This window comes from Triturus cristatus, chromosome 9 (assembly GCF_964204655.1).
Source record: "Triturus cristatus chromosome 9, aTriCri1.1, whole genome shotgun sequence".
Classification (NCBI taxonomy): Eukaryota; Metazoa; Chordata; class Amphibia; order Caudata; family Salamandridae; genus Triturus; species Triturus cristatus.
Genome location: NC_140592.1, coordinates 760350743 through 760376616, shown reverse-complemented (window position 1 = coordinate 760376616; position 25874 = coordinate 760350743). Strand labels below are relative to the sequence as shown.

General features: G+C 44.8%; 1 protein-coding gene across 8 annotated transcripts in view; it reads right to left on the bottom strand.

The window, feature by feature from the left end:
• Positions 1-25874, bottom strand: part of DAAM1 (dishevelled associated activator of morphogenesis 1) — a 579575-nt gene that overhangs the window by 197358 nt on the left and 356343 nt on the right. For all 8 annotated transcript variants that reach the window (XM_085626090.1, XM_085626094.1, XM_085626087.1 and 5 more), the window contains one exon: positions 6714-6808. In XM_085626090.1, the coding sequence (XP_085482216.1) occupies positions 6714-6808 (95 nt within the window). The remainder of the gene's footprint in view (positions 1-6713; positions 6809-25874) is intronic.

The window sequence follows — 25874 nt, the reverse complement described above, 5'->3', positions numbered from 1 at the left end:
ACAAATGTGCGCCAATCCGGGATATCTAAATTGGATGTAAGGCCCGCTATATTCCAAGATAAAAATTTTAAGGACCCTTTTGACAATGCCGGCTTATTTCCCAGGCTTCCCTCGTGGCAAGACCCGACAAGGCCATGCGTCCCAGGGCCAACTGGATGGTGATCTATATGTACATAAGCAGTCTGGGATTGTGACTCCAAGATGCATTTGTCAATCATGGGGGGAGATAAATCATCCCCTGACTCCCCAATGATTACATAGGGCTTTTCCTTGGACATCATTCTAACTTCTGTAGGGGGCAAGGGGTTAGTTACAGCTTTTACCACCCCCATGTGCTTCCTCCTAGTAATCTTCGAAACTCCTTCCCTTTTGATAACATCAATTAGATAGACCAAAGAGGGGCTGGGGGGCACAGGGAGTCAATCCACTTGATCGAGCAAGCTGTATCTATTACTTAATAGGACTCCCATCTCTTCTCCCCTAGGTTGACCACCCCTACTTCTATGTACATGATGCCAAGAGTCCTCTTGCTGTGGCCTCGAATCGTACCTCCCGTGGTCAGGAAGGAGATAAACATGATCTGTTGGGTAAAACTAGTCTAACCTCAGAGATTTAATCATTGTGTTAGGACTTGTCTGTTGCCAACTACATACATGGTCAACTGCCCTGTAATCCTCAAAATTGATAATTACACAATCCCCACCCACATTTTTTGGTTTGCAACCCACCCACCCCACCCTTCTAACAAACAAAATTTTGCTTTGGATGGATCTAGGCATGGGTCTATGGGTGTTCAACCAATGCATTGTCTTGTTTTTAAGTTACTCGTATGATTCCTGTTTGGTACTCATCAACTCAGGGACCTCCGTTAGAATAACCACATATGGGGCACAATCCGGGGGTAGATTAATGCATGGTAAATCTCGAGAGGTGATTTTTTCTCCGAGATGATTTGGAAGCTCCTTCCCTAGAGTTGCGGTATTTGCAGAATTTGCCAATTGCAAGGGTTGCACCTTTTCCACAAAAGATGGGTTATTTTTTGGGCCAATTGTACTAAAACCCAGGGTCGGCCCCTGTGTAGTAGACAATGTAGGTTGATCATTTGCAATAGTATGTATTAACTTGTGTTGTGGCTGTGAGGCATTGACTGGTGTAACTAAGGCTTTAACTTGGGTTTGGATAGCAAGAAAGTCCTTTCTAAGTCCCATGTTTTCCACAAGCAGAGCCTCCATTTTTCCCAATCTATCGTCTAAGTGTTTCAATTTTTGCTCCACAGGCTGGATAAAGGAGGATAAAACCAGACTCAATTTCCCCACCAATAGATCTAAGTCGAGGGAACATATAGTTGCGGGTTCTCTACCAATCTTAACAGGACTGTCTATTAAGGTCACAGAGGGGCAAGACTCCGATTGATCCGTAATCCGGGGTACCAAATTAGTATTAGATTTAGACTGTTTAGGTTTTCTACCCCGAGATGAGGTGTCGGCCTTCTTTTTCGGAATTGCACCCTCCTTAGGTCTTGTCTCCTTCTGGTTGCTTAGGCTCACATCAATTGGGGCCGGAATTGTATTTATGGACTGACCACATGGTGATTGAATTGGGCCATCCACCAGAACACCTATATTGGTCCCAGTATTGTGTGAGTTAGTAGAAAGCTCCACAATAGCTGTATTTGGCTGAGTAGAGACTGGTGAGCATGCATGAGCAGCAGGGCCCAAAAAAGATCTCCTTTGGAAGACCGGATCTTGGGACATACAGCGTTGCGTCATTTCGATTTCACGTTCCAACACCGATGATGCTCTCGTTATAAATTGATCTAGAGTCCGAGCTACCATCCCTATTGGTGTCGTTTTAGCACCCCTTCTGGCAGCCATTGTACACAGATGTTAGAATTGGGAGGAAGTATTATAAGTACTCACAGTTCACACTAAATATCAGAGGGCTGGCCCAGCCCGGCCTCCTCCGGCCCCGGACGGCCACAGACGGTCCCGCCCTTATCCCGGGCTTAGCCCGGCGCTGCCGCACGCGTCCCGCGACGCGGAGGGAGCAGCGTCCTTTTGTGCGCCTCCGGGCGCGTGGGTGTCGTCACCGCCCGCTGTGGAGCCTGGGAGCTGTAGTCTCCCCCTGCTCTCGGCCGCGAGATGAAACAGCGGCGGCAGGGGAGACACCAGCGTGTAGGGCCCAGGAGCAGCGGCGATAATCACAGGTAAAGCAGGCAGGGCAGCAACGAAGTCCCCCAGCAGGTAAGTTCAGCTTCAGGTTCTGTTCCCCGCTCCACCGAGGGAGCCGCGTCCTTTTGTGCGCCTCCGGGCGCGTGGGTGTCGTCACCGCCCGCTGTGGAGCCTGGGAGCTGTAGTCTCCCCCTGCTCTCGGCCGCGAGATGAAACAGCGGCGGCAGGGGAGACACCAGCGTGTAGGGCCCAGGAGCAGCGGCGATAATCACAGGCAAAGCAGGCAGGGCAGCAACGAAGTCCCCCAGCAGGTAAGTTCAGCTTCAGGTTCTGTTCCCCGCTCCACCGAGGGAGCCGCGTCCTTTTGTGCGCCTCCAGGCGCGTGGGTGTCGTCACCGCCCGCTGTGGAGCCTGGGAGCTGTAGTCTCCCCCTGCTCTGGGCCGCGAGATGAAACAGCGGCGGCAGGGGAGACACCAGCGTGTAGGGCCCAGGAGCAGCAGCGATAATCACAGGCAAAGCAGGCAGGGCAGCAACGAAGTCCCCCAGCAGGTAAGTTCAGCTTCAGGTTCTGTTCCCCTGGACATTAATATAAATTCAGCCTCAATAGTCACCGTATGGGAAGCACTGAAAGCCTTCCTAAGAGGCTGCAAAACAAACAGAGCCTCGTATAGACGTAAGGTCTATAGAACCGCAGTCACTAATATAGAGCAGGAGCTTAGGCAGATAGAGCTGAAAAGCGTTTCACTCTCGGCAGAGGACCTGGAGAAGCGGGCTGCGTTGAAGGCAAAGCTTGGAAATCTACTTCAGGAAAGGGTGGCCAAGAGATGGGAGGCAAGTAAGCTGTCACATTTTGAGTACGGAGAGTCGGCGGGTAAAATCCTGGCGTGGAAAATAAAAGCAGATCAGGCCAAGAAATACATTAAAGAAATAAAACGGGTAGGGGAAGCCAAGGCTAGATCTACAACCACAGAAATAGGACTGCCTTTCAGAAGTTCTTTCAAAATATTTACAAGGAAGACATCGTGGATGACCCCATGGCTAAGGAGGCCAGGGAGGCATGGTTAGATGAGGCTCACCTCCCCACATTTTCGTCAGACCAGCGCGACCAATTGGAGACCAAAATAATAGAGGGTGAAGTCAGCAATGCCATCAAGCAATTGAAGCGAGCGAAAGCCGCAGGCCCGGATGGCCTTCCAGGGGAGGTGTACAGTGCACTGGGTTCAGTTATAGTTCCATCTTTGACCGCCCTTTTTAATGCTATATTCATGGAAGGCATGGCCCCGCCAGACTCGTGGAATGAGGCAACTATAGTGCTGATCCCTAAACCTGGCAAGGACCCGGCTGATTGCGGGTCCTATAGACCAATCTCACTCCTAAACAATGACTTCAAGATCTTTGCGGCTATTCTCGCGGGAAGGTTAGGGAGTGAGATTGGGTCAATAATCCATCATGACCAGAAGGGATTTATAAGAGGGAGACAGCTGGCAGATCTTACTTATGATTTGGCTGGAGCAATTGATATTGCCACTTCATTTTGTCTCCCATTGGCCACCTTTACCCTGGATGCTACCAAAGCTTTTGATAGGGTCAACTGGCCCTATCTGGCCGCGGTTCTGAAAAGGGTTAATCTAGGAGAAAATTTCTGTCGAGCTATCGTACTTCTTTATAAGGATCCTAGGGCTAGACTTTTGGTTAATGGGGTTCTTACTGAGCATTTTAAAATCACGAGGGGTACCAGGCAGGGTTGCCCGCTTTCTCCCCTCCTATTCAATTTATACATCGAACACTTTGCTCAAATTCTGAGACGCGATAATAATATCCCCTATTTTGAGTTTGGAGGATGGGTTAAGCGGGTAGGACTCTATGCGGACGACATTATTGTCTTTACAAATGATCCTGTGCAGGCTTTCCCCGTCATTATCAATAGAGCCAAGGAATTTGGGCGGATTTCGGGGTATGAAATCAACGAAGGAAAGACTGAGGTGATGACCTGGAATATTCCAAACCCGAAGTTGGTTGTCGTTCCATCTATGCGCTATCTGGGAATTAAGATCACTCAGGAGATTGGTAAAATGGCATATATTAATTTGGACCAGGTTTTCCGAGAATGTCGGGCACTATTAAAAGCCTGGGCCTTTCTTCCACTGACAATACTTGGGAGAGTTAGTTTAATAAAAATGTCCATCCTCCCCAAGTACACGTTCATTTTTAACAACATCCCTCTAGCCTTTGACCATAAGCAAATTCAAAAATGTCAGCAAGACATAAACTCATTTGTTTGGAATTACAAAGCTACTAGACTGGCCTGGAAAAAACTGAGAAGGAGGAGGGAGAAGGGGGGGGGCTTACACTCCCGGACCTACAATATTATGCCTGGGCGTTTCAGTTATCATACTCCAGGATGCTGTTGAAATCTCCATCAAGCGCATCAATAGGTAATATGTTCAAGGCTATGTTGAACGGGGCAGATTGGCCCCCGATGGTTTTCTTTTTAAATTCGGAGACCGGAAGTTTTTCAAGAAGGTGAGGTTAAAGACCCTACTATCATTGGCTAAAGCTTGGAAATTGATTAGAGAAAGGGTGGGGTTGCCATATTTTTCTAGGCTTGCCCCAATCTGGGACTCCCCGGGGCTCCCTCTATGTTTAAGGGATAGTCTTGCAACACCTATCAGGGAGGCAGGGATAGTAAGTTGGGGACAGCTGCTAGTGGATGGGGCGCTGGTGGGGTGGGAGGAGTTATTTGAGAAGGTTGGCCCCACCCTATCTAGATTTAAATACATGCAGCTTGTTAGCTGGTCCCGGGAATTGACTAGGAAAAAGATATACTTGGGGAGGAGCAGCCTCCTGGAGGAACAGTTGATAGAGAGACAAGAGGGGGGGGGAAGAGGTAGCCTTTTGGTACTGGGCCATTCAGGAGGAGGTGGATGGGGACTTCACTCTACCCGATGAACAGTGGGGAGGGCTCATGGTTATGCAGTGTGAGGATATATGGATAAGATCTTTCACTCTCCTGTATAAAGTGGTTGAGGCGGAACCATCTGTTTACCCTCCATCGAGCCTATTTATCCCCTCAAAGGTTATCTAAATTCCAGCCGGGAAAAGCATGTAATAAGTGTAACCTCCCTGCAGCCTCTGATGTTCATATGTTTATGGACTGTCCACTTATTAATATCTTTTGGGAGGAAGTAAAGACCACTTTGGATGCCATCCTTAAGAAATCTATATCTCTTACTTTGGCGTTAATTATATTTGGAGTGGACGATAATATCACGGGGCAGGCAAAGAGTTTTCTGTTTTATGCAATTTTGTTGGCTAGACGGCAGATCTGTAAATACTGGGTTGACCAGAAGGCACCTTCACACGCAGGCTGGTTAGAGTCCATATATGATACATCTAAGGTGGATATGGCTAGACCATGTAGCCAACGTAACCTCTCTTTTTGGAACTTGCTGGTCCAGTGGAAATAAAAGGCTCTGTTGAGTTGCCGGGGGGTTCCCCCCCCCCCCCGGGTCCAATGATTATGCCATCATACTCCAGGAGCCTTGGTGGCTCCTTCTAAAAGGCTTATTAAGTCTAGATGGAGTAGCGAGGGGTTGATGTGCCCTCTCATCCTTTTCTCTCTTCCCACAATATTATCCCGGAGAGTGTCTTTCGCCGGTCTATATTTCTTTGGTGTCCAGGTCTGGGATAAGAACAGTACCTAGTTCCAGACGACATCTAAGGTGATCGGCGCTTCTTTTTTGGGATTGTGGGGCAGGCAAATGAGGACAAAAAAAAAAAAACACATCTCAATTGAATACCAATTTGCAAGTCAGGTTTTCAAACCAAAGGTTTTTCTACATGTTGTCCAGAGCAGTTTCAATGATTCCTAATCTTGCAGCTCAGCGCTAAATTTGTTGAAAAAGCCTTAGTGCTCAATATTTCAATTAAGAAAGTGTTTAGAGGAGGCCTTCATAGAATTCGGAAAGGTTTGTGGCTAAAGTTATTCCAACTGCTGCTTGAAAGTCAAGCATTGTTTTTAATGCTTTTTGACAAGACTCTTTTTGAGTCATGGTAAATAGGTCTCAAAACTTAAACTTCAAAATTGTCTTCCTTGATGGCGTTCTCGTTTACGAGGGTCCGCTTTTATATTTGTCCACTTTCTAGTGGCAAAGCTGCCTTCAATTCTGACCACTTGGTTGCAGATAAAAAGGAACCTCATTTGACTGCAATTACTTTTTGAACAAAAGAGTGGTTATTACCTATTTAGAAAACTGGGGGTCTCAAACATTTAATTAAAGTCTTCAATTGGCCTTAGGATATCTGTTGATGTCTGCGTATGTGCGGACGAGTGACCAGTAATGTGTGTTTGCATGTTGTTAAAAAATCCTAATAAATGTCTGATTCAAGTGTACTCAGCTAAAGTAAATAGTTAACATTCTGAAGGGGGAAAGCATTTGGGAAACAACAATAATTGTTCTTAAGCCAATAGCTTAATGGACATCTTGTATATTAGAATGGCCAATGCTTTTCACTAGCAATAAAGGTGGTTTAAAAATTACCTCATTGGTTTCGTCCTCAGTGCAGTCTTTAAACTTTCAATTGTTTTATTTCTTTCATCTTCATCCTCTTTCTCTAGAGCCAACAATGTTTTTCTCTGCAAGTATATACAAGAAAACACTTATTAACCAGTTTCCTGTAATGATAACACAAAAATATCGGAAGAAGTCATAAAGTACATAACTGGAGGACAGTGTCTTAAGAATGATCGTAACTATTCTAGTCACAACACACTAAGCAACCTAAACTGAGATTAGATGTGGAAAATAATACTAAAGTACAGAATAGGGACAAGTTGAATTTCCTTTTCAGAAGGTGTATTTATGAATGCAGAAATTCCACCAGAATGGAGGAACTACGGCACTCATAAATGTAAGGTTATAAGCAGAATTGTGGTTGTTTGTAGGGTGACTAACCTACAAAAGTGGTGGATTCCCATAAGCATTGGGGAATTAATGTCCTTGTCACACCAACATTGTAACTACACATAAGTCTGCTACAATCAAAGGTAAGCACGTTTTCAGGTAATGAATGCGGAGGGAATACTCATTTGTTATGAGGTTGATTAACATAGGCAAATGTACATTTGATTCACATTAATGCCTGCAGAATTTCCAGCTGGAGGAAAAGGAAAACCTGCATGATGAAATGTTATGCATTGATAAACTTGGAGAAATTTATGACTGGCATAGACTTCCAGCAGTACTCCTGGGATCCCTCTGGGAATACCTGAAAAACGAACACGATGCTCCTAACATAAGATTAATTATATGGAAGCAAAGTTTTGAGTGTGTATGGATTTCAAATATAAAAAATGGATGGAGATAAGGGACCTTGGGGTCTAATTTTATGGAGCAGCCTTAAAGATATGCTGCTACTATCTGTCAGACGCCTGAACTTAATCTGGCGACTCAGGCTCTCCCTCCCCATTGCCCACGCTGCCATATGTCTCTAGGCACAGTCTCCTCTCTAACAACCTCACTTCCCAAAAAAGCTTGCAAACCTTCTCATAACACCCCTTCCATCCAACTTAGAATCGGATTACTTAACTGCAGATCTCTTCCCAAGCATGCTAATGACCTATGCTTGCTCATAACGGACTCACATTGGGACGCTCTATGCCTCACAGAGACATGGCTCAATGAAGACAACATGGCATCCATTTCGTTAGCAATCCCGCCAGGCTTTAAAATGAGCTTCTCCAATAGAAAGGAGGGCCGAAGAGGAGGTGGAGTGGCTTTCATTTACAACGAGAATTACACTCTGTTGTCCTCCACTCCTACCACACTCCCAAGCATTGAGGGGCTACGCTTTTGCCTCCAAATTACCCCCCAACTATCTCTTACAGGCCTAGTTATTTATAGACCCCCTGACTGTCCGACATCAGCCCTGTGTGAGCTTACGGACTTTATAATCCTAAACTCTCTAGACCACTCTTACTTTTTCATAGCCGGCGATTTCAATCTCCACGCCGACATTCCTGACTGTCCACAGGCTTCCCATCTTATCTCTACCCTGCAATCGGCCAATCTGACTCAAGCTATTACAGGCACCACGCATCGGGCAGGGCATATGCTCGATCTTTTCTTTTCCAACATACCAAACACAACAGCCTCCTCTCCGCTACCGCTGCTCTGGACGGACCACTACCTAACTACCATGACCATCTCAATCCCCACCCAATCTCAGAGCACTGGAAAGCGATCCTATGTGCGGAGAAAATGGGACAATCTAACAGCGGACAAATTATGCCCAGCACTTCGCGCGACCCCCATACCCCTTACCTCAGATGCTAATTTCGATGCGGCTTCTCTGAACTTGTGGATAAGCAAAACAGTGGATTCTATAGCGCCGGCCAATATTGCCACATCACGAAGAGAATCTCCCTCTGCACCGTGGTTCACCCCTGAACTCAAGGCCGAAAAAAGTAAATGTAAAAGACTGGAACGCCTTTGGCGAGATAACTACTGCGACGCTGCCAAATCTAGCTATAAAAAAGCCCTTCATGCTCTACATTTATCTATTAAAAAAGCCAAGAAAAACTTCTTTGAGGCCTCCATCCTACAGGCGGAACAATCAAGCAAAGAAGTATTCAAGATTGTTCAATCCTTTTTCAAGCCCAGAGCTATCGAGACGGATATCATCCCTTCAGTAAATCTCTGCGAATCCATTTCAGACTTCTTTGATACCAAAATTTTAAAAGTCTATGACACTTTTACGGACCCTGAGCCGACATTAATGGATGAGCTAAGAGTCTCTGAGTGCCTTATTACCCCTTTAAATCAATTTCAGCCTATTACCCTCTCTGAAGCAGTAAAAGAATTACAAAAATGTAAATCGGGAGGCCCGGACGATCCCTGCCCACCTAAACTGTGGAAACTAATGTCGGAAGCAATTGCAGTTCCCCTCCTACACATATGGAACACGTCCATGGCTACGGGCACGTTTCCGGACTGTTGGAAACAGGCCACACTTCTCCCGCTGAAAAAAAAACCCCAAGGCGCACCGGATGATCTGAACAATCTCCGACCCATCTCTCTCCTTGCAGCCCCCGGCAAAATGCTTGAAAAAATAATCCAGCGGCAGCTTAACAAATTTATTGAAGACAGCGGCGCCCTACATGAAACTCAGTCGGGCTTTAGGGCCGGCTTCAGCACCGAGACGGCCCTCATTGAGGTTGCCGAGTCTATCAGGTGGTCCTTAGATTCAGGGGCATCAGCTATGCTGGTGCTCCTGGATCTATCAGCTGCTTTTGATACTGTAGATCACAGCAGATTGCTGACCCGCCTTAAGGACATAGGTATTGGAGACAAAGCTCTCAATTGGCTACTCTCCTACCTCACTAATCGATCCCAGAAAGTGGCCTTGGGCCCCTTCTCTTCTGGACCAAAAAATCTCTGGTGTGGCGTCCCACAAGGGTCGGCACTCAGCCCCATGCTGTTTAATGTATACTTGGCCCCACTCTTCACCTTGATTGCCAAATGGGGGGTCAAGGCAATATCCTACGCGGACGACACGCAATTAGTCTTCCCATACACAGACACGTCCGAGGCAGCATTTAGCAAAATCAGGGGCTGTCTGCAAGACGTGGCCAAGTGGATGAACACAAACAAACTTAAAATGAAGGCGAGCAAAACGGAGGTGCTATTCTTTGGTAACTCCAAACATCCCCCTCCGGATCTGTGGTGGCCAACGGAAATGGGCCCTGCCCCATCTCCCAGCCCCCATGCAAAAAATCTAGGAGTAAAATGGGATGAGAAGTTGTCTTTCTTGCCGCATATACAACAGCTCACCACGGGCTGCCTGCATAAACTCAAAAATTTGCGGAAATTTCTGCCTTTGCTACCACTCGAGTGCCGGAAAACGGTTGTTCACGCAACAATCACCTCTCGACTCGATTACTCTAATGGCCTCTATCTTGGTCTACCTAAATATGCGGTGCAACGCTTACAAATCGTGCAGAATGCGGCTGCGAGATTAATAAAACGGGTCCCTTTTAGGCAGCATATCTCTCCGCATCTGCACGAGCTGCACTGGCTACCAGTGGCAAGCAGAATTAAGTTCAAAGTGCTAACCCTGGCTTTCAGAGCGCTAAAAGGCACATGTCCAAATTATCTGAAACTCCGACTTCCTCGCTACCACCAAAAACGTGAGCTACGCTCAAACTCCCTACTCAAGCTAACTGTACCGCACATAAGGAAAGCGAGACTTGGAGGCAGATCCTTCTCGGCCGGCACGGCGAAACTTTGGAATACCCTGCCTCCTGCCATCCAATCCGCTACGTCAGAAGCAAGTTTTAGGAAACTCCTAAAAACCTGGCTTTTTACGCAATAATCCTGCCCCCCTTCCTGACTACTTACTCTTGTTGTGGGACTCGCTAGCGCCGGGACACCTCCCCAGGGGTAGCTGTTCGCGCTCAATAAATTTCTGTATTATTATTATTATTATTATAATTGTTCTGATGTATGATTTTTACAAGAACAAGCCAAGCTGAAACTGAATAAGTCAGGGAAAATGTATGTGTCTAAAGGTTGAAGACCTAATCGTAAAGAACAGGTTATAGCCTAACTTGACTAAAACATAGTGCATCAAACACCTCAAGCAGCAATTTCAGTGAATAAAACACCATGTTCGAAGAGGGCCTGGAGTAATCCAGCGGGCTCTATGCAACACAAGGGCACCATTGTATTCTTATTTCAGTAGCTAACAGTAAAACAGGGCACCAACTCCTTTCCATAAAACAAGAAGCCCCATCAATATACACACTACCATTTACATGTGAAGTTACAAATGTATACCATAGTAAAAAGTGTGTGCAATGCAATACAGATTGATGTATAATGTACAAAACCTGCCTGACACTCATTGTAGAACACAATCTATGCTTATTCATAAAGAGGCAGTAGGATGGATGTCAATTCTGGTAATTTTGCCTTTCCAACTTAGCATTTATAAACGAAAAAGGGGCAGAACTAGAGGATCATACACAGCAGATTTTTGGGTAAAAGTAAGTGGGGGCCCTATCCCGAGCAATGTGGTTTGCTTCAGCCTCCCTCCTCATTCTTGTGAGAAGTTGGCCTGATGTATGATGTCACTAGTTCTAGTGTACACCTTATATCAGTCCAAATACCCTTATGGTGATTGGTTGTAAAGTCAACCTTATAGACCAGCTATCCTAGTGGTAGCATGGACAAGAGCAGTCTTAGGCTAAACTCTGAATGGCATGTGAAGCCAGCTGTGATACCATATATAATCCCTTGAATACCAAATGAAAGGACACCACAACAGATATATATATAAAATAAAGTGTATTTATTCTAGTCAAACCCTCAGCACTCTTTATGAGATTAGAGGTAAGTGCAACACAGTCTTATTTAAGCATACATTAAGTCACACAGGCAAGTAATACAGTTAGGCCCTAGGGGCCACGCAAACCATATACTAAGTGGTATAAGGACCACTGTCACGGAAATAGAATAGGCCTAGGCCTAGGGAATCGCTGGGGCTACACTGCACTAGCGTTAGTTAGGAAGTGGGAGGCCCACGGGATTCGTGTGCAGAGTGGAAACACTCACGCGTAATGCGTAAAAGTCACTAGCAATAGTACAGTTTAGAAAACGATAGGTTTAGGACACTTCCGGAGTAGCTAGGAAGTTGAGACTGGAAAACTAGACACTAGGATAGTCACTATCCTGATGAGCACCGGAGTACCCAAGTTACCTAGCCCACAGGCTGCGGGTGCATAGGGGTGAAGATGCGTCGGTTTTCGTCGTCGACTCCTATGGATGCCTGAAGAAAGATGCTGACAGGCAGTCAGTGAAGAGTGTCCGGTGGATCCCAAGGCTGGGATCAAGAAGAGAGGAGACCTGCAAGCAGAAGGGACAGAGTCAAGGTCACTAGCCAGTGATCACGTGGAACCAGGAAGGAACCAGGCGATGTCGTGAAGATTGCAGGTGAAGGTGAAGCTTGTCGCTGCAGCCAGGAGGACCAGGAAGCGTCGAGGATGACCAGGACCAGGAGGCGAGCTGTCCCACGAAGGCTCTTGCTGTCGGCGGCGTCGAAGTTGGACTAGGACTCACCAAGCCTTGGCAAGCGGAACCCACGAAGAACGGAGGACTTGCTTCTGGTGCAGACCAGGAAGGTCTGGGGTGCTTCTTCTTTGCAGAGAAGCGGGAGCCAGTCTGGAGGAGCCAAACCAGCGCAGAAGATTTCAGGGTGCGCCGTCACAAAGGCCACTAGCCAGCGGGCAAGCAACCGGACAGACGCGGCAAGCAGGAAAATGCAGAAGGGCCCCACACATGACTCGTGGAGTGTGGGGGGGCTGATCTTCGGTGCAGATGGTGCTTGGGGTTGGGGCTTCTCAATCCCCGGTGCACAACTTCGAGGGTGCCTCAGAAGCTGCGCTTGAAGTTACTAGCCACTTTTCCCAGGTAGCCGGTCCCACGTCGCTCGTCGCCTCCACGGACCTCAGCTTTGCTGTGGATGTGGATGTGGATCAGGGTCGGAGAAGTCTGGAAGTCAAGGCTCTGGTCGGGCTCTGCAGTCGGTTCCTCGTAGAACGTGAGCAAAGCAAAGTGTAGTCTCTTGATGGTGCCTGTTTGCACAGGGTAGCCACTCCTTGGCCACAAGGGAGATTCTTCAGTCTTCTTCTTTCGTCGAATGTCGAAGGTCCAGAGTTTCTGTTCAAGTTGCAGGTTCAGGATAATCTAAAGTCTTGAGGCCCAACTCCCACTCTTATACTAATCTGGGGGGCTGGGATACCTGCTAGGTCACGCCTTATGGGTGGGACCTGGGAGGGGGTGGTTACACCCACTTCCCTTTGTCCAGTTTCGCGCCAGAGCTGGGGCTGGAGTGCCCCAGCGCCGGTTTGAACTGGACTATGCAAGGAACACCTTGTGTGCCCCAGGCAGGTCTCATTCCTTTCAGCCCACCCTGCCCCAATACACTAAAGGCTGTCTGGGGAGGTGCTAGCACCTCCCCAAGCAGGAAACCTATTGTCCAAGCCTCCCTTGCCAGGATCACTCCCAGCAGCAGGGGGTCAGACTCGTGTCTGTGGCAGCAGCATCCATTTTGTGATGCTGAGGCTTTGGTTAGAGTTAAACAGCAAAGTAGGATTTTAACATGTCTCTCCCTCTAGAAGGGAGGAATAATATCCTCATCACCAGAAATGGTATGGGGGTATTATTCCAAAGTGTTAGACACCTTACACGACATGTTTTGATAAAGCCAAACCATAGTTACCATAACCGTTTAAGATTATAAGGCACTTTAAGAGTATATGGTAGGCTATATCATAGAACAGCTATAAGGACATGGTTCCGAAAGCTGCAGACAGGCTCAGCTCATGCTAGAGCACCATCTCACATGTTACCAAGCACTCTGCCTCCAGGATTGTTAAGGCCTGCCATAGGAGTGACTGATAGGTACACATGTGTCTATATATAAGGGTAGATATAGGCATACTATATCTAAGCAAGGGGTGATTACACGACCTTGCCCCAGCTGAGTGATCAGCCAGTTGTGTCTGATTGGAAGGCCAGACCAGGGGTGGCATAATACATGCTGCAGCCCCTGGGAGGCCTAGGGTACACCTATGCCCTGGGTACCTAGGGTACACTGTACAGGGTCTAATAAGGTGATCCTTACCAATTGGTTATGTACCTAGGGTACATGGAGTCCATTTTAAAGAGAGAGCAGACAGCCTGAGACCCTGAATGGCAGGATCTCAGGCCAACTAAGTCGAAAAACCAGCTAGACACTAGGCAAAAAGTTGGGGGTAACCATAGTCAGATATCCACCTTCCTACAATTCTGAATAATAAAATGTTATTTTGTGAGCTCTCATGTGGTGGTGGGGCTTGGCAGGTAGTTGGGGGCAAGGTATGAAAGAAAGGTTTTTGAATTCTTAACTATTCAGTCGAGTAAATAGGGGATTGTCCTAACATGGCACCTTGTGTGGGTGACAGCCCTGTGTCCTTTTACTCAAAAAAAAGTCTGGGCACTCTTGGTCAAACTGCATCTCCTCAATAACTCACAACCCTCCTAGTCCAGTCACAAACAGGATCCATGGTGAGATGTTCTCTTTTTAAAATGTGTTCATGAGGAAGATCGATCATGTATCCTGAATTAAGCACACCAGATAGTCCTACCTGGTGGGCAACAACCTTAAAAGAAAATCACAGAACTTCTCATCTTACCAATATGCCAATTGCTCTTAACAGCAATAAGTGAATGGAGAACCTTTTCTGTTTGAGGTTACTAATACATGGCCTGCGGCACAGACCAAAAGAGTTGACATGGTACATTTGCATTGTTGCATTATAACTTGATTGGAAATTGGTCAAACATTTACACAACCAATAGTTTACAGTTTCTAGCAGTTTCCAATATAAATATTTCTCTTTAAAGCTAATTTAAGAAGGGAATTACTTTCCAAGAATAGCATTAGTAGGTTTTTCTTTGGTTTCTTTTGTTATGAATTGCCATATGTATTATTTAATTTTTGTTCCTTGAAAAAACAGCTGGTGAGATCACAAGGTTCAGTGGGTCATGACTCCATACGATGCACTCTTTTCACAGTTTTGTGTTCGTCAGTCTACACAGTGTGCCTATACCGTGACATCACTCCAAATATCCAATTAGTAAGAATAAGCAAATATAAAATGTGACATTAAAATCAAAACTCAATGCTCATCAGTTAAGGTCGACGGGTCAGCTGGAAGATATATAAAGAAAGAGATAGAAAGACAGAGAGCTATACAGACCAAATCTCTTAATATCCACTACCACAAGGGCATAATTTCATTTTTAGGTCGAGCATTCGAGACCTCTTGTATATACTTTAGTATATACTTATATGTGTATTTACTTTGTGGGCTCTGGAGATCAGCCCTAGCACTGGTCTGCTTAGGGACTTTTTTTCCCTGTTCAACTGCCTCTATTTAACTGTCTTGATAAAAACCAACCAGTAGAGGTCAGTAATAGACCATAATTGCTTTCTGCTGAGGGACTTTATTCTTTTATTTTTCTGGCAACTGCCTCTATTTAACTTTTGTGATAGAAAAGACCAGCAGAGATCAGTAAAATACCAGAATCACTTTAGCATTCTCTAGATTCCAGTCCATAGAAATTGTCTTCCACGAGCACCCGTAGACAATATTATTTTTTTCAAATCTTGTATTTTCAGTGATATGACCACCGAAGGACCTGATTTTATATTAAAAACAGTTGTGGACTATACCATTTCCTGCTGAAAGGCAATCTATCTCTGTGGCGTGTCACGCAGTTTGGTGCTTTCTTTCCCTCCATTTTAAATAACAGTAGTTGTTTCAGCACCCAGGCTAATGTGCTGCATAGCTAAATACGTATAAGGTCCCAAAGGCCAGACCGATTGCATTGCAAATGCTTGTTTAAAGAATGACAACTATATTTCAATTTGACCCATAAAAAAAAGTCTTGGAAAATCACTCCACAATGCTGAGACACAAGAGAAGGTGGTTGACCTTATGAAGCTCCACGTATTTAAAATAGAAATTTCAGTGAAACATGCTGAATGTCTTTTAACTTTCATAACTCTGCTTGTAAAAAGTGCCAGTTTTTTTTTGTTTCAGGTTTTTATTGGAAGATACAGGAAAGTTGCATGCACCTGCTTTACTTAGAATGAAAATAAAATACTCGCCATGTCAATATAAAAAAGCAAACATATTAGCTAATCCACACTAGCAAATGCGTATGTCTACGATTTACATAATTTACTCATTTTCTGAAAACCACAGACCTAGCAGGAGTGCACATGGGCTTTGGCAGAGCAGGAAATTGGCAGTCAAAAGTAAGTTAAAATGTCCACATCATATTTATTTCTGTTCTTCTTTCTAACTCCAAATTGGAAACATTTGTCCAAGTGCATAAATCATTTCCCCCTCAACAACATTACAATGTTTTTTTTAACATGCTCAGTTAATAGTAGGAATGTTGTTGGTAATATTAATAAATGCCTACAACGTTATGATTTTGTTGGTGTTCCCAACATTTCCGAATGGTATTGTTCTGAAAATCACAAGGAATCGACCATGTTTCCGCCTCTCCTCCAATGATAATGGTAGAAAATTACACCTGTCAAGTGGACTTTCCGCTGCAATAAATCGAACCATGGCCCATATATTTGCATGGATTCTTACTCTGAACAAGTGCCTGTGATCTTTGAGTGCTGAAGCAAGAATCATCAAACACACGTTTTACGGTACAAAATACTCTTAAGGAGGTGGAGCAAAAAAGATAACTAAAAACGCACATCAATTCTGCATATTATAATTCCTTCTGAGAGGAAAACCGTGTAAAAATGCATTAATGCCAGACCTTAGTACAATCTAACTTAGCAATACCAATAATTATGGATTTGGTGCTGTGCCACAGTAAAGGCCTTCTACAAATTCACCATTACACACCAAAATATAGCCATCACCGTGCCATGTAATATGGGCGACACTGTGCAACAGTGGTTTAGTTTGAGGCGCTGAGGTCTGTACAAACTCCAAGGAAGTCGAAGTGGTGCCAGGAAGGCTGCTAGATGAAGGTCAGTGGATCAAGTTGGAGAAATCTAACCTCCATTGAGGATCAGAGATACTCCCCTCTTCAATAGAAAGACTGCGAGAAGGTGCCTCGGAGTGGAAAAGTCAACCTCTCATTAACACGGAAATCATGAAGCGAGACAACATAGCATATGGTCAGGAGGCCCCCCCCACCCCAACTAGAGGGCACTATATAACTGTATAGCATGGCTCTTGGAGCCTCGGAAGAACAGACAAAGAATGATGTGATAGCAGGCCCAGTGATCGTCTGTACCCTGAAGAGATTCAAACTGCTCCGCAAGATGACAAATATGATATAAGACTGCTGAATCATTGAGTGGTCCACACAGGAGGGCCAGAAAGATCAGAGCTCATCCATGGAGAGTCAGAGTGGTCTACAGCGTTGTTGCTGGGCTGTGAGGCCATCTTCGTGGGCAAAAATCAAATCTATTCTGAGTGACAAAGTAGAGATGCCTTGGGGGATTCGCTCACTGGTGATTTAGAAAGGCATTTGTGGTCACTGAACGACTAAACGTGAGGTGGAAGCCAGAGGGGAAAGTTGGATGACATAGATAAAGCTGGAATGAGTTAGTGGGCTGACTGGTGACGTAAGGAAGAGTGGCCTCACGTGAACTAACTGAACTGCTCGTCGAGAGCAGAGGTTAGTTCAAATATTTTACTGGTGTCTAGATTTGTGAAAGTGAGAGGAGTTTCATCTTACTACCCTCTTACCCACCTATCGCCACATCTCGACTATGTGCAGGTCTGAGAGTTATAAAGAAGACATTCAATGCATACTATGCATTTGGTATGTCCAAAATGTATGTATTTCACACAAGTAAATACAGCGGAGGGAAGTGTCATTGTTTGAAGACAATGTACCCGTTCATTCGGAGTCAAATATAATAAACAGTCAAATGTTTTTACAGGTCGGAAACAGAAAGGAGAAAAGAAGAAAAACAGTAGGAGAAGTTGAAAGACCCGTTAAGCCACAAGCCATTTTTGCATTTTATGTGTTTTAGTAATGTAGCCGCTTGCAGGATAGATACGTAGCAAAATGGATTTGAGTCTATACAGCATGGGAAATTTTAAAAACAATTGAAACAAAATTAAAAAAACTAAAAACAATGAAGTCACTTTCAAGGGTGCTATTTTGGCAAGCATTTTCCCACTGATTCGGTTTGTGTGAGCAAGATGTAATAGAACACACTCAAGGGAAATACAAAGTGCGCTACTTGCAAATTCAAATTTGAAAGAAAATTGCATATTGCACCACTTGGGAACAAAAATGACAGTCAACTAATTGGAGAACAGAAAAAAAAGCATTACATCACAAAGTTTATATATTAAATACACAGTACAGTCCCCCATGTTTAAATAAACATTGGCAAAGCCAATAGGTCTCGTCCTGGCAAATTGTGCAATGGTTGATCCGTTGTTTTCTATTATAAGTATATGCCACAAAAAAGAAAAGAAAACCTAAACTTGGCTGGCACATGCAACATTTACATTTAAATACACTCACTTATGTGGCTGTTTCACTAATTATGTTTTTAAATATGAAACCTTTCAGTTGTGCCATGTATTTTTCTTTGTGACTGAGACAAGAATAAATCTCTAAACAACCAAGCACTCAAGTCGCATGCATCTACAGTGTTACTTAAACACTCATTAACTTTAAAAGGAAGACGGGATATAAATAGACATCTAACTGGGCATCAGAAGTGCAGGCAAAATGAAAGGTTGATATTCAAAAGTTAATATACATCATAAATCAAACAAAAAAATCACACTTTAAAGCCTTTTGCAGTTGGAGAAGATAACTATTGTTGGGTGGATTTGAGCAATGTTCAGCCTTTTTGTGCAGTCACTCAAAGTGAAGGGAGCCAATGGGTAAAAGTGGGCCGGCCCATCGTCCCATGCTGTATGTTGTGGTTGGAAAAAGCAAAATGTGAATCACAATTTAACAGACCAATGGATGAAGCCCTCATCCAAAACCCTTCAAAAGTGTGTCTATTATGTATGTTTTTTGAAAAAACAATAGTCTGGTGACATATTTAAAGCTGCCTCAAAGACCAGACCTAAAAATAAGAGCAGACAAGGCACTATACCTGTCCAATCTTATCTTCAAGCTTAAATGCTGTCTGTTTAAGTACAGATCAAGCCCTTAAATGAGGAGGCAATTTCCCCCAAACTCTCCAATTAATGCAAACTGATAGCCATGCTGCACAATGGCAAGCAATAAATATTTTTCTTCCAAATGCATATAAAAAATCTTAACTATTTTGACAGGAGTCTGTACTGGTATGCTCTTTTCGATTTGCAAGTTTATGAACTCCAAGTTACTCTGAGGCGGGGCTCAAGTCATGCTTGAAGTTGGTCTACAGAAACTCCAAATGTTTGTTTTAAAGCTGCTAACTTCGCTGTATAATAGAACACAATCGAATGAAAAAACGCCTGGAATAAATATAAACAAAAAATAAGTTGTGGGCGGGGTAAATATGGAAGGATTTTCCCTTAAAGAAAATAGGGAAAAATTCACCTCTATGTGCGGTGCACTACTTCTGCAAGTCTGAAAAAAGTTACACGCTTTGCCCAATTCCACCGGTGAAGTTAACATTTCTCCCCCATTAGTTATTTTGTTTTCACAAGTTGACTTTCGCCCACCACCTGCCATTCTTCAACAATTGATGTGAAGAAAAGGTCAGCTGCACTTCAATGAACACAGGAGAAGGGGCAGTTGGGGGTTCCCTTTCATTATGTCAACCAAAGCGGTCTGGCATCCAGTGATGCCCTGGGACAGCTGTTTCAACCAGTGACGCACAGAAGGAATCTGGAATATGTATGGAAATATGTCAATTCTGTATAGGAACAAGGGGGGGTGAAGCATAATTTCACGCACCTTGTATTCCTTTCTTACGGTCCAGCAGCAGCATTTTACATATCTAAATCGATGAAGGATGATTAAGAGATTGGCAAATCGTTAATCAGTGATTTTTAGTGTCACCTTCATATCTCACGTCTGTGGGAAGCATCCATCCTACACTGGAGCTTCTGAACCAACTGAAAGCAAAAATGCAGCCATACTCGGATCGAAAGGAGCCTGGTGGAGACAAATCTACCCTTCACTTAAGGAGAGAAAGGAAGCCCCTGGAAAGCCCTACGAGAGGTGTAACGGGCATCCAGAATTTAAAGGCCAGTTTTTGTGAGGTAACGCTGCACACAATATATATGAGAAGCGGATACTCAAAGTGGACATTTCGCTTTGGCGACAGGGCTAGAATCGACCAAGGAAGGTGCTGATGGATTCCAAGGATGATGGATTACATCGTTTTTTTATACGCGGTTGGTCCTTTTCAATCATGATATCACGCAGATGTCTTTCGTGGGGGGCGGGGGCAGTGGGGTTACACCAAAAAAGAAAAATGTTCCCTGCCTGTGCAGGTTTAAAGACGTGTGTTAGTCACATTTCAACTCAGCCAGTCACTGCTGGTTCAACAGGTCTTTACTACTGGAGCAGCTACTGGCATTAGGTGCGCAAGGAACATGTATGACGAATGGAATCACTCCAAAATTCCAGAAGAAACTTACTTAAACTTGGGGGGTGGAGGAGCAACGCACTGCAATGGAGTCCACCAGCAAAGGAATGTCAGCACTGTCCCAAACAATCCTAAGCAGCAGAAGACAGAGAGGGGCGCAGGTGGCAGGATGCAAGGGCCATCTCCAGGCGGCATCAGGGCATGCATAATGCTACTTTGGTTGCAAAAACCTTTTCTTGCAGGACCAGTGGCCCAGACAATGGAAAGCCCTGGCTGGTAGACCGGAATTGGCATGAGAAAACACTGTATGTAGTCACCTTGGTTATTATTTAGCTGGGTTTCGAGACAATTTTTATCATTATTTGGCTTGTTTAAGATCCTGGCGCATGGCACCCGTGTTTGACGGCCCAAATCAAGTTAAGATTTCATTTTCCTGAACGAGAAGGCGGTTGGAGTGTTTCAGTTGTGCCAAGAAGAGAGTTCAGGGAGCATGGGCACCATACCAACAGGTATGCCTTCTGGGAGCATGGGCAGATATAATCAGAAGCATGCCTTCTGGGACCATGGGCAGATATACTTTGAAGCATGGCTCCTGTGAGCATGGGCATATATACAGGGAAGCATGCCTTCTGTAAGCATGGACAGATATGCTCGGATACATGCCTTCTAGGAGCATGAGCATATATACTCGGAAGCATGCCTTCTGTGAGCATCAGCAGATATACAGGGAAGCATGCCTGCTGTAAACATGGACAGATATACTCGGATACATGCCCTCTGGGAGTATAAGAAGATACACCGAGAAGCATGCCTTCTGGGAGTATAGGCAGATACACCCAGAAGTATGCCTTCTGGAAGCATGGGCAGATATACTCTGAAGCATGACTCCTGTGAGCATGGGCATATATACTCGGAAGCATGCCTTCTGTGAGCATCAGCAGATATACAGGGAAGCATGCCTTCTGTAAGCATGGACAGATATACTCGGATACATGCCTTCTAGGAGCATGAGCATATATACTCGGAAGCATGCGTTCTGGGAGCATTGGCAGATATACAGGGAAGCATGCCTGCTGTAAACATGAACAGATATACTCGGAAGCATGCCTATTGTGAGCATGGGCAGATATACTCGGAAGCGTTTTCTGTGAGATTCGGTAGATATACAGGGAAGCATGTCTTCTGTAAGCATGGACAGATATACACGGATACATGCCTTTTAGGAGCATGAGCAGATACATTCAGAAGCATGCCTTCTGTAAACATGGACAGATATACTCGGATACATGCCCTCTGGGAGCATTGGCAGATATACCCAGAAGCGTGCCTTCCAGGAGTATGGGCAGATATACCTGTAAGCATGCTTTCCGGAAGCAGGGGTAAAAATACTCCCAAGCATGCCTTTTGAAAGCATGGGAATATACACTCTGAAGCATCCCTTCTGGCAGCATGGGAAGATCTACTCAAAAGCATGCCTTCTAGGAGCATGGGCAGATACAATCCGAAGCATGTTGTCTGGGAGCATGGGCAGATATACTCAGAATCATGCCTTCTAAGAGCATGGATACACTCTGAAGCACGCCGTCTGGAAGCATGAGCAGATATACCCACAAGCATGCCTTTTGGAAGCAATGGCATATACACTCTGAAGCGTACTTCCTGGGAGCATTTGAAAATATATAGAAGCATGCCTTCTGGGAGCATGAGGAGATATACTCAGAAACTTGCCTTCTGGGAACATGGTAGACACACTCTGAAGCATGCCTTTTGAGAGCATGTGTAGATATACTTAGAAGCATGGCTTCTGAGAGCATGTGCAGATATACTCAGAAACATGCTGTCTAGGAGCATGGGCAGATATACTATGAACCATGCACCCTGAGAGCATGTGCAGATATACTTAGAAGCATGCCTCCTGGGAGCATGAGCAGCTATAGTCAGAAGAATGCACATGAACAGGGTCCGCTTGTTGGGTGATTATTTGCTGAGTGGAGTGAATATGTCTGCTAGCTACAATATGCTTCGTATGTATGTCTTTCCTAATGAGGCACACATTTGTTATTGTAATCAGAGGTAATGGGCGGCCCGTGGGACTGACTCTACATCATAGGATGGAAGCATATTTAATAATCTGATGGTACTGTATTCCCTTGTCTGCTCTTACCGCAAGCAGAGAATAAAAGCGGGCTAGAATAAAACAAGCACTCTTAATGCTGCAATTAACGAAGGGCGCAGAAAAAAAAGTTCATCAAGTCCTTGATCCTGTGGGGGTTTAATACACACTATAGTTTTAGGTTCTCAATTAAAAATTGCATTTAAAAATCCATGTGGTTCTATTTCTCAATGGCATTACTGCAATCTGACTACGGTAAATGATTCTAAAGAGTGGGCCTTCGACCTTCTCCATATTAAGAGCTACTCCTGTTGAGAACAAAGGCATCCCTAGCTACTAATACACTCTGTGTTCTACTGGGGACCATGCCAGACAAGATTACAATAGCGGCCACCCCATGCAAGAGTACGGCCAGTAATCACCTCAGTGCATCACAGGCAAGATTCATTTTTCAAGTGAAAGACAGCCAAGAAACATCCAGGCCCAACTATCCCAAATGTGTCATACACATTGACAACAAGCCCATAGAGGTGTATGCGGACTCGTGTTCACCTTTTACGTTAATAAACCTTGCAGACTTTGAGAAATTCCTGGGGTGCAATAAGAGAATGCTGGTTTCCCCTGATATTTCTCCTGAAGGGTACACCAGAGACCTCATTCCCTTGGTGGGGATGGTGAGTAGCCACATTGATTTCAAAGGTAGATCCATTGTAGGCAGAGTGTATGTGGTAGAGAGGGGCGCAAACCTTTTGGGATGGCAACACCAGAAGGAACTGGGTATCATCTTAGACCCAAATGACAAGAACCAAGTCATTTTAGTAGACATGCCCACCAGCAACAATCTCTTACAAGACGCCTTTCCGGACCTTTTTACAGAGAGGTTGGGAAAATTAAAAGATTTTCAACACAAAATTAAAGTGAGGAAAGGCGCTAAACCTGTGGTTCACAGAGCGCGTCCTGGGCCTTTGCGTCTGAGAGAAATTCTAAAAAGTTAACTGGATAAATTGTGTGACATGGGCATCATCCAACCCATAGACGCATACGAATGGTTGGCCCCCCCTTTTTCTAGCTTCCAAAGCCAATGGTAAGGGTATCCGCGTCTGCGTGGACTTGCGCAGCCTCAACGACAACATCTGGGTGGAGAGGTTTCCCCTGCCTAATATAAACGAAATGTTGAGCACTATGGGTAAAGGGTGTTTTTTCTCGGTAATTGACTTGTCGATGGCCTACCACTAGGTCAAGTTACACCCTGATTTTAGACCTCTGACGGCATTTTCATCACCGTTTGGGGCCTACATGTTCATTAGGATGCCGTTCGGCCTTGCATCAGCGGCCTCTATTTTTCAAAAAGTAATGCAACAGGTGTTGGAAGGCATCAAAAACACCCTCCGTTTTCAGGACGATATACTGATGTATGGGGCAACGGAGGAAGAACATGATGTCATTCTCAACGCAGTGTGCCAAAGGTTGTCCAGTGCAGGTTTAACTGTGAAACTCGACAAATGCAAGATCAAAGTGACCTCGGTTGATTATTTGGGTCACACCATATCGAAAGATGGTTTCAAACCTAAGTATAGCCTGATTCAAGCCGTCGAGGATGCTCAGAACCTGTCAAACAAAGAGGAGCTGAAATCATTTCTAGGACTAGTCGAGTACATGTCTAAGTATGTAAAAAATGTTGCAGATCTGTGTGATGGTCTGCGTGAGCTTTTAAAAAAAGACAAAGAGTTTGTGTGGGAGGAGAGGCACAGCATGATGGTAAAGTCAATAAAGGAGCGCATCCTAGATTCACCTGCGTTAGGATCATTCGACCCACGGAAGAAAACCATCGTGACTACGGATGCATCCAACAAAGGTTTGGGTGCGATGCTTTCCCAAAAAGACCAGGGCCGAGATACAATTATAGCATTTGCGTCACGGTCCCTCAACTCGGCGGAAAAGAACTATTCGGTCATCGAGAGGGAGGCGTTGGCATGCTTTTGGGCCGTGAACCATTTAAAAATTTTCTTGTGGGGGATACAATTTGTCATACATACTGACCACAAGCCTTTGACTTTCATGTTCTCGTCAAAAAGTGTACATAACAATTCTCCACGCATTTCAAAATGGGTTCTGGGCCTAGAAAACTACTGCTTCAAAGTGGAATACCTCCCAGGTCCGGAGAATGTAATTGCTGATTATCTGTCCAGGTCTCCACTCTTGGAGTATTCGAGAGAGGAGCAGCTAGATGTTCCAATTTTAGCCTTGCATCTCCCTTCATTAACGAGGGAAGAATGGGACGCGGGTGTGAAGGAAGATAAAGAGATGGGTATCCTCAAACAGTTCATCCTCAATGGCTGGCCTGAGAACCGTTCACAAGTTCCAGATGTGGTCCAAGACTTTTGGGAGGTGAGGTACGAACTGTCATTAATGTCAGATGTGATACATCAAGGGAACAGAGCAGTTCCCCCCAAGAATTTGAGGAACAAAATAATCGACCTGGCCCATGAGGGACACTTGGGTAGGAGCCTCACGAAAAACAAGGTCAGGAGCTGTTTCTGGTTCCCTAGGATGGACTCCATGATTGAACTCAAAGTCAAGGAATGCATTAGCTGTGCTAATAGTGACAAAAGCAAAATTACACGCAATGCTCCCTTATCCCCTGTTGAGGTTCCGGAGGTTCCATGGACCAAATTAGCGGTTGACATTATTGGTCCTATGGATGTCCTAGGGACTCAAGAGGTTTATGTTCGTTCTAGTAGATTACACCTCCCATTGGGTAAATTTTAAATTCACATCACATACTACAACGAGCAACCTAATCTCATTTTTGAAGAATGTTTTTGTGTATGAAGGTATTCCGGCCACATTGGTGACAGACAATGGGGTGCAGTTTACCTCAGAGACTATGAATACATTTTTGGGGGATCTAAACATAAAGCATGAGAAAACCGCACTCTATTGCCCAAGAGCTAATGGATTGGTAGAAAGGGCAAATCGATTAATTAAAGAACACATTCAATTGGCCATCACCAGTGGGTTCAATGTTGAAGATTCCTTGAGAGAGTGCATCTGGGCTTACCATACCACTCCCAATCTCATCACAGGAGTGTCTCCCTTTGTTTGCTTGAGAGGTAGGGAACCCTGTACCAAAATAAACCCACACTGGTTGGGAGGGGGAAGAAAGGTAGTTCCTGATCTGGTGAAGAGCAAAGAGATGATTTCTCAACATCAACGGAAGTACAAAGGTTGGTATGACCAGAGACATGGGGTCAAAGCACAGGAGTACAAGGCTGGTACCACAGTGGTGGTTAAGAAGCCCACACATGTGCAACCGGGTTTAAGCAAGTACCATGCACACCAACGGGTGGAAAAGTATGGAAGGAATGTGGTTCACCTAGATAATGGACAGACTTGGAGCAAAGACAGAGTAGTGGTCTCATCTCAATCTTAATGAACTGTTTCC